We start from the raw sequence: 9,297 nt of genomic DNA on the forward strand, positions 1-9,297 counted from the left end.
AAAGAGAGATATACCCACGGCAGATGGTCCTCCAACAGAGAACAGTTACGGATATAGTTTTGAGGGCTGTAACTTTTGATCCCAACAGTTATTGATGCATTATAACGAGCTGATGCACTAGAAAATGCCAGTTAAGAACGTGGTGTAAATTTTTTTTTTAAGTTTTCTTAGTTTTTCTTTTAATATCATGAATTTTTCTAAGAACGTACAATTTCATTTGTAGTGTTGACTGCAATGCTTAGAATACACTCCGAACACTCAGAATAAACGATCCTTCTGCTTCCTGCTACAGAACGCGGCTATTCTTACTGGTGTCTGAGGGTAGAACAGAGTAAGAGGCTGATCTCGGACTGGCCAGATGATAGTCTTGCTTCGCCCGGAATCAAGCCACATGACAGAGGAAGTTCAGACTTTGCTTCCTTATCACATGCCCTACCATTTTCCTGTGAGTGTCCCTTGATTCCCCACTCAGTTTTGACCAGCCTTTTTCCTATTTGGAAGGCAGCAGCCTGATTTCTCATTGTGCCACTTTCTTCACCACCTGCGGGTATCCACCCACCTCTCCCCTCCTGTAACCTCACTGAGCTAACACCCCATTGAAACTTCTAAGTCTTCTCTTTCGTTATTTATTTTCTCCATCTGTGGCTTGAGAGTTATCACAGAGACCTTCTTAAAGGGAACTACAGTGTTCCAAATGTACAGATAGGAGGGCATGTGACTGCTTATTTATCAAATTATGAGAAATTTTAGTTTTAAGAATCATCTAAATATGAATATGCAGATATTGATATATGATAATTACTAGTGGTTTGAGCAACCATTTACACAGAAATTAAGCATGTCAAAACTATATGAATAAGTTACTCCTTACACAGTGCTATCATAATTGAGTTTCAAAACAAGTTTAATGATGGTATATGTATTCCGTAAACCGTCAGGTTCACCTAAAAGGACCTCTACCTAAAGACCATAATAACACAATTTTCCTTTCTTTCCCCACCGAGATAAAAGAAATCACCAAAATCTGTCACCCCAATGTCATACAGAAACAATACCCTTTTTTGATCAGGAAAGGTTTTCTGAGGACAAAATGCAGGGAGTAGTTAGAAATACACAACATGGTATCAGGAAACTTCTCAATGCCCATGTTTCATTACTATGCCTTCTTCTAAATACTGCTTTCTTTCTTTTAGAGAGGGGCTGCTGTCTCCATAGCCATCAGTACCCTAATCTTGTGCATTTCAATGGCACTTAAAACTACATATTTGTGCAGAGTCCATATGGGAAGTCTAGTCACCAGAAAATACACACTCATAAACAGGAAGTCTAACTACAGTAAGAAGGTGTTTTTCTCCACACAATAGAGTTCAAAGATGTGTCATCTATGTAATCTGGAGCAAAACCCCACACCCCCATTATTGTTGAGTATCCCTCTCTTTCCTCCTACATTACGGCAACTTATGATTATAGCATTACGTTTTCTAAGCCTGTTTGAACTTGCTTATGGATACAAACGACCTGCCCTTTTCTGTGCAAAGCTTTCAATCAGTAAGCACGTCAAGGTGGGAGGAAGGATGGCAGGAGAAGTAAGATGGGGAAAAAATCAATTTTCAGAAAGCATATGGTAACAACTGAATATTTAATCTAATTAGCCCAGAAATGCCTTCCTATTTTCAGCACTCTTTGCAAGGCAGTTGCTTCGTGGTACAGAATGAATTTCAATAAATGTCATATATTTAGTTTGATGGCTTATTTTTAAAATTTGTCGAACCAGGTCACTGACTTAGAATAGATTCATCCTGAAACATGACAGATGGATACTGCTATTGAATAGAAAGATTGACATTAGCTGGAAGGTTCTGGGCAGAAAAAAAAGTCATTCATTTAACATTCAACAAAACATTTACTGAGTACCTACTGTGTGTTAGGATAAAATGTTAAATATTTGGGCTTTATCTTTTTTTTTTTTTTTTTTTAAGCCAAAATCATTTCCTTGGGGTAGTAAGAATTACAGCTAAATAATACTGGGTCTTTAAAAGTACTTACATTTTTCACATTGCATCAGAAAACTGCATTAGCACTCATTCAAATATTCATTCTGTTATGGTTGTGAGATTTTAGACCTAATTCAGATTTTTGAAGATGCTGTTTACTGACCCTTAGCGAAAACCAACTTCCTATTCTTCTGCAACAAAAAAGGCCTTACATGGCTTCAAAGATTTCTTAAACATCAAAGAGCTTAGAGAGACATACAGTTTATGGGTAATGATTTAGGATTTAGTGAATCAAAAACACATGGATTAAATTTCCTTTAAAAGACCCCGAGGTTTAAATTTTAAGAGCTAAAATGTTGGTCTGAACACACATTGGTCTTAAGAAACGCCAAAAGTTATTTTTAAAGATACTTTGAATTGTCTTGTAGACCCAAAACTTGGCTGGATTTTCCTTTCTCACATGATTAGACTGCAAAGGAGACAACCTGCCTTCTGTTAAACAAATTTACCCCACTCCTCTCTCTCTCTCTCTCTCTGCCTTGTGAAGACTACATTACAGCTGACCCTTCAACAAGGTTGGAACTGCATGGGTCCACTTATACAGTACAGTACTGCAAATGTATTTTCTCCTCCTTAGGATTTTTTAAAAACATTTTTTCATTTTATCATATGAATACAGTATATAATATATGTAACATAATATGTATTAACTGTTTTTGGTAAGATTTCTAGTCAACAGTGGCTATTAGTTCAATTTTGGGGGAGTCAAAGTTACATGCAGATTTTTGACTGTACAGGAGGTCAGCGCCCCAACCCCCTTGCTGTTCAACGATCAACTGTATTTCAAAGGTCTCCAGCTTTGAATGTTCTTCTTGATATTTTCAATAAAATATTAAAAATTAGAAACATTCCCATGGTCTTATGGAATAACTGCAGTACTTTTCAGTTCCTTCAAGTCAATTATTTTTTCTTACATACAACTTCAAAATTGGACTAAGATTTTAGATCCAACTATCGGGTAACAAGGGATCACTTCAAAACAGGAAAAAGCCACTGATATTAATATGTGCTCTGTTTCATGATATATTATTATATTTGCATTTAAAATAGTAGGAAGAAATACAGTACATAGTCTTCCGTTCTAACACAATGGCCTTCCGGAAGGCCACTAGCCTGGGCATTTCACTGAGTTTTTAGGATTAAAGGAAACAAGTTAGTGCACAACCTGTGAGCTTTCATTCCTTTGGAAAAATAGATTGCAGTACTGATCTGATGGTTTCTAAAGAGCACTTGAATCCAATGCTGTACATGTTTTAAATTTCAATTGTAGAGAAGTAACTAGTCAAGTTCAGGCACATCTAAACAAAACACAACATAACAAAAGCACCAGTATTCCAAAGAGGGAGTTTATCCTGAATGAGAACTTGGAAATGAAATCTATACATAAAGTTATGATGAACTGAGGCTTCAGAAAGTGACTGCTTCACTTAAGAATGAAAAAAAGTAGATTACCCTTTAGCTCACAAATATACATAGTTTGATAGAAAGTATATTTGTTGAAGAGCTTAGAAAAACAAGTGTGAAAAAAAAAAGAAAAACAAGTGCGTGCCAAAAGGTGATGAATTATATAATATCTTTTTTTTTGTGGATTGCTAAGCTAATTTTCTAGAGGGAGGAAGAATCTGAGAACTCTAGAAGATAAGCACGCGGCAAAAGTGGCTCTGGGCATCTTTGGCCATACATGCTGCTGAATTCAACAACACCTGAAGGTGACACAGGGGACCAATTGGCAGGTATAGTCATGGCTAAGGATTGCAAACAAGACCACCAGAAGCCAAATCTGACACCGAAACTTTTTGTCAATCCTGCACACTATTTTAAAAGATGCTGAGTCAACACTTTAAAGTGGAGAGGTTTCTAGCTTCTCTTGAAAATCTGAAAGATACACCTACCACATGGGCCCATGCCACTTACTGGGCTTCACGGCAACTCTGATGATGCCAAATGCTGGCTGTCTCCTGTTAGGTGGGGCCTTTTCCAAGCAGGTTGTTGGTTTCTAGTGAAATGGTTAGTTTCATTCATTTAGGTTACCTGCTGGCAAATCTTTTTTCTTTTTTTACTATAATCTCCACGTTCCACGTGGGGCTCAAACTCACAACCCCAAGAGTGAGTTAGTTGCATGTTCTACTGACTGAGTCAACAAGGTGCCCTCTCTTGGGTTTCTGGGGTATTTTTTTTCTTTCCTGTTGGCAAATCTTGATGCAGGACACAGATTGGGCAGAAAGAAAGAGGAAGAAAATCCGACATAGTGGCTTCACATTGGAAAGGGAAAAGAAAGGAGAGAAAGAAGAAAGAAGGAAGTGCAAAACAGGCTGCACACACAGGCAGCAACTGTCTCCTTTGCAGTCCCCAGATATTTACCATGGAAGGGATCGGAGATGGAGGCTGTGAATACTACTCTCAACAAATTCTTTTGGACCAGGTTTACAGTGTAAAAAATAAGAAGGAAAATTGTCTGAATGGAGCCATAACCTTGATCAAGGATGGCATGTGGACATGGGACCAGGTAAATGCAGGAAAATACCATGGGTTTGCTTCTTCCATACACAATAAACCAAGGGATGTGGCCACTTCTTCATTGTCACTTTTGAGCCTGCAGTGAACTATGGCAGGCACGGTCCGGGTATTTCTGGTAACAATCAGGGACTCCAAGTGGAGCTGTGCAGGTTGGGCACTGCACAATTCCAGAGACAACAAAACCAGAATGGCACTCCTGAGAAGTGCAAAGTAGAAGCTCTACTCCAGATATCGACAGGACTTACTTTCTTATCTCTTCCAGGTTCTAGTTCAAAGGCCACCTTCAAAGTGAAGCCTTCTCTGACTACTACTTACTGAATTTTTTTTTATCTTACTGAATTTTTCAATCACCACTCCACCCTCTCTTATCCTTGACAGTCCTCACTTTGCTTCCTCGTAGCTCTTATCACCACTCAGAAACAGCATTTTAATTTATGTATTTTATTTATTGTTTGCCTTCCTTAATACAGAACAGAGCATCATAATATCAGAGATCTTAGTCTGTTTTATTCTCTACTGCTTTACCAGAGTCTAGAATTATGGCTGGTAGGTGTTCAATAAATTATCCTGAATGACTAAATCCTCAGTTACATTCTTAAAGTATAAGAACCTGGCTTTCTCTAGAACTTGTGATTCTCTGGCCGTATTCCATAACTGCCCTGATAATATTCATAAATAATCCTTTGTTGTATTAGAAGAAATACATTTTCAAATTCTATGGATCATGATACAATTTTTATGACCCATAGGCTCTTTTTTTTTAAAAAGATTTTATTTATTTTTACGTAATCTCCATACCCAACATGGAGCTTGAACTTACAAACCCAAGATGGACTTGCATGCTCTACTGACCGAGCCCATGAGGCACCCCTATATGGCCCATAGGCTCTTAATATGAATTCTACGGGCCCTATAGCTACACAATTAATTACAGAAATTAAAGACAACATGCATAACCTGCATAAATATACTTGTGCAAATTTACACAATCATAGAAGAAATATGTATACCTGGATATGCAATTAGCCAGTTAACTTCTCTTTTTCCACTGAGCTCACACCTCCTGCTACAAATGCCACACGTGTGATTTTTCTCTCAATTACATTTTACAGCTTATAAAAACACTTTCTTCATTTTGTCCGTTGAAAAGCAAAGGATCTGTAGTAAGATTTTACTGGATGTTTTTATTGAAACAAATCCCAAGGGGAATATACTAAACTGTTAAACACAGCTGAGGAGATATCTGAGAATGGGCTTTCTGATAGTAGGATAGATTACAAAATTACTCGCAGCTCTTAATCTGATAACAGGAGCAGAATGCCCCACACATATGAATGATGGCTTTTTCTGGTATGCTTTACCACAAAAAGAGAAAGAACAAAAAAAAGAGCGCTGGAGAAACAGAAGGTGAGAAAAACTCCAGAGACCAGAAATGTTGCATTCATCATTTATCACTAACCTAAGGATCCCTAACTATGCTTCAGTGGAAAATGCTTCAAATAGTTAACCTTTGAAGCTGGCTGGGCAGAGGTGCTGTCCAGATAGCATGGAGGCTAGGCTCACACACAGCTTCCTTACCTACAGGAAGGAAAGGTTACAGTACTGACATCAACCTGGTCTATTTTGTAAGGCTGTTGTGTATCAGCAAGAGGCTATGCTCAGAAACAGCGTGAAAATTTTATGAGGCCTTTAAGTCCCAATCTTTTGATGTTTAAAAGAATTTCTATTATGTAAATGGGATGATTTCTAATGTCATCATTTTCCTGTTACATTCCCTTAATAATCATGGATCTTAGTTCCATAATTTTGTGTGTTATTAATCTGAAATTCTAGATTATAAACTCTTCAAGGGCAGAGATTGCATTTCTCCCTTTTAAAAAATATTTCTCTAGTACCAAACATATATGATGCTCAACATACAGTTCTTAGCTATTTTTGGTGATGCAAATGTGAGCCTGGCAGCAACTCAGTGCCAGTTAAGAAAAGGGAATCAAAGTGATCCTAAATTGACATTAGTCAGTATATTTATCATTCATTACTAGGAGGTTACTATTTATTTTGCATTGAGCAAAGCCCAAGAGGAAACTGCCCTGAGGGCTCTATGTCAAAGACACCAGTTTCAACATACACCACTGAGGTAAAGGAGGTTAATTTCCTGGTACTTGAGTTTCTTCATATTCCCTTCCCTTAAGGCAGCACAATTAGGAAATCTGGTATTCCACGAACAAGCAAGGAGCCCAAGGAAAGTATCAGGGATGATGGGGAAAAGCAAAGCAGGGCTGGCTCTGGTGAGCCTAATGATAGCCAAGAAGAAACCTCTGAAATAGGGTGGAAGAATGGGGACACAGAAGGGTCGGGAAGCCACTCGGACCCAAGGAAGGGGAAGGGATGAGGAGAAAGGGGCAGAAAGATGGGAGGTGCTCTGAAAATACAGGGAGCTGTGTACTTTCCCTGGGTGTGTCACCACAGGCGCTGGCGCAGTCACCTAGGGAAAGCTGTGTGTCTTGAAAGGAGTAACCCTTTTAAGTTATTCAGGTTGTCTTGAGATGACCACACAGGAGAAAAAAGTTTATTTGAGGCTATTACATAGATTTGTAAAAGGAAAATTAGACTGTTATTCTGAATTAGTACTTTTTTTTAGCCCAATAAAATGGACTTTTGAAATGTATTTCTTAGTCTAAGGCACATTAAAACAAATTCTGAACATTTCAAGATTACGGTGGGACACATGCTCATATAATCTTCAAAGGAATTTAGAGAATAAGGGTATTTCTCCTGCTTAGAAAAGTGTCATTTTCCTTTCATCGTAGTTTTAAGTCACAAAAATATCATCGGCTTTCATATTGATGCGCTATGGTTAATCTTGTGTATCTTTATCATTCAGATAAGCCTCACCCATTAATCCTGAAGGGACGGCGTGTCTATCTGATGTAAACCCCTACTGTGATGTATTAAGAACAAAGCGATCCTTGAAAAAGTGGAACTCAGCAGATCATCTCCTATAAGCGATCAAGTCCATCATATTCAAATCAAAATATACTTAGGTTAGCAATTAGAGGCTCATGCACTGTTAAGTTTGAAACCTGAACAGATTTTTCTAAAAACACTAGTGTCCTTTATAGGCACTTGGACACATTTTTGGCACTACAAAAATTTTCTTAGGAGTAATATAAATGTCACTGGTGTTATTCAGCAGTTTAAAAAGAATGAACACCCACTGAATACACCACAGACTTGCTGTGTATGGCATCGAGGCACCTCACTTCTCTTCTAGTATGGAAGTTTCCAGGTTAAAACAAAGCCCCATACGCTCGGAGGTGGAAAGGAAAGCTATGTACGTGTCAATAACCCAAGCACCACTTAACAGTTTACATAAAAACACAATTTATGTCCCAGTGGCGCAGAGAAACATGATGCACGACATTTTCAGATCATCTTCATGCAGAAAAAAAAAAATGCATTCATTAGTCAGCTAGAATAGTTTAGCTCTAAAGGACAATACTGGTTTTCTGGATCCATCTGCCGGCAACGTCCATGTGTCTGGCTGGAAGCAGCGACAGGACAAACCCTCGCCCAACGCCACTAAGTGGGAAGTGGGAACGGGGTTCTCGGGATTCAGGGGAGGGTCCCTAGAGTCTATGCCGTCGGTCGCTTTTTCCCAGCGCTGTCCTAGTCCCCGAGCATCGGGGCTCGGCCCGGGGCGCAGCCCGGTCCTTCGGCCCAGGACCGCGGACACCCGCTGAGCCGCGGGGCCGCTCTGGACCCGGAGCTGCGCGAAGGGAGACGCGACGCCCGGGGCAGCTCTCCCCGCACCAGCCGCCGGCACCTCTGCAGATGCCAAGCTGCCCAACGGCTCTCCCCGAGCGGAGCACACGGGCGGCCGCGCAGCCTCAGCGCCCCGGGCAGCCCCGCACCAGCCGGCCCCGCGCCCCTCCCGGCCCCGGCCCCGGCCCCGCCGGCCCCTGCCACACCGGGGGCACCGCGCACCTGGCGGCCACGGGCCCGGCCTGGGGCGGAGCACCTGCCCCTGCAAGGATGCCCGCGCGCCCCGCCGGGCGGGACCCCGACCCCGACCCCGACCCCAGCCCCTCCCGAGCGCCCGGGCGGCCCCCGCGCCCGCGCCCGCCCCCGCCCCGGGTCGCCCGGGCGGCCCAGGACCCCGGCCCCCGCCGCGCCCCCGCCGCGGCCCCGAGGGGAACAAAGGGCCCGAGGGCCCGGGTGCGGCGCGCGTCGCTTTACCTTGCGGCGTCCAAGCTCCGCGGAGACGTCGGAGGCGCGGGAGTCCGCTGTCGCCCCGCGCCCGGCCCGCGCCCGCCGCGCCGCTCCGCATCCGCATCCGCTCCCCGGCGCTCGGCCGCTGCGCGCGGCGACGGCCGCCGGCTCACCTGCGGGGAGGCCAGCCCCGGGCCTCCGCCCGCCCGCCCGCGCGCTCCCCGCTGACTCAGCCCGCCATCGCCGCCCCGGGGCGCGTCCAGGCGGGAAGCACGGCCCGAGCCCGGCCCCAGGAGCCCGGCCCCGGCGCCCGCCCCCCGGCACGTGTGCGCCGGCCCCGCGCGGCTCGTCCCGCCGCAGACCCGGGGACCGGCAGCGCCCGGAGGGGAAGCCGGCCCCCGCCCTTCCTGCCGCCCGCGCGCCGCGCCGGTGCCCCGGGGGTCGCGCTTCCTCCCGCCCCGCCCGCCGCCGCCGCCGCCGCCGCCGCCGCCAAGGTGAAACTTTCTAGGTGCAC

General features: G+C 43.6%; 1 protein-coding gene across 1 annotated transcript in view; it reads right to left on the minus strand.

Moving 5' to 3' along the window:
• Window positions 1-8,963, minus strand: part of MET (MET proto-oncogene, receptor tyrosine kinase) — a 126,506-nt gene extending 117,543 nt beyond the window's left edge. The window contains exon 1 of the mRNA XM_077856031.1: window positions 8,811-8,963. Coding sequence (XP_077712157.1) covers window positions 8,811-8,907 — 97 coding nt within the window. The 5' untranslated portion in view covers window positions 8,908-8,963. The remainder of the gene's footprint in view (window positions 1-8,810) is intronic.
• Window positions 8,964-9,297: the final 334 nt, after the last annotated feature.

This window comes from Canis aureus, chromosome 18 (assembly GCF_053574225.1).
Source record: "Canis aureus isolate CA01 chromosome 18, VMU_Caureus_v.1.0, whole genome shotgun sequence".
Lineage (NCBI taxonomy): Eukaryota > Metazoa > Chordata > Mammalia > Carnivora > Canidae > Canis > Canis aureus.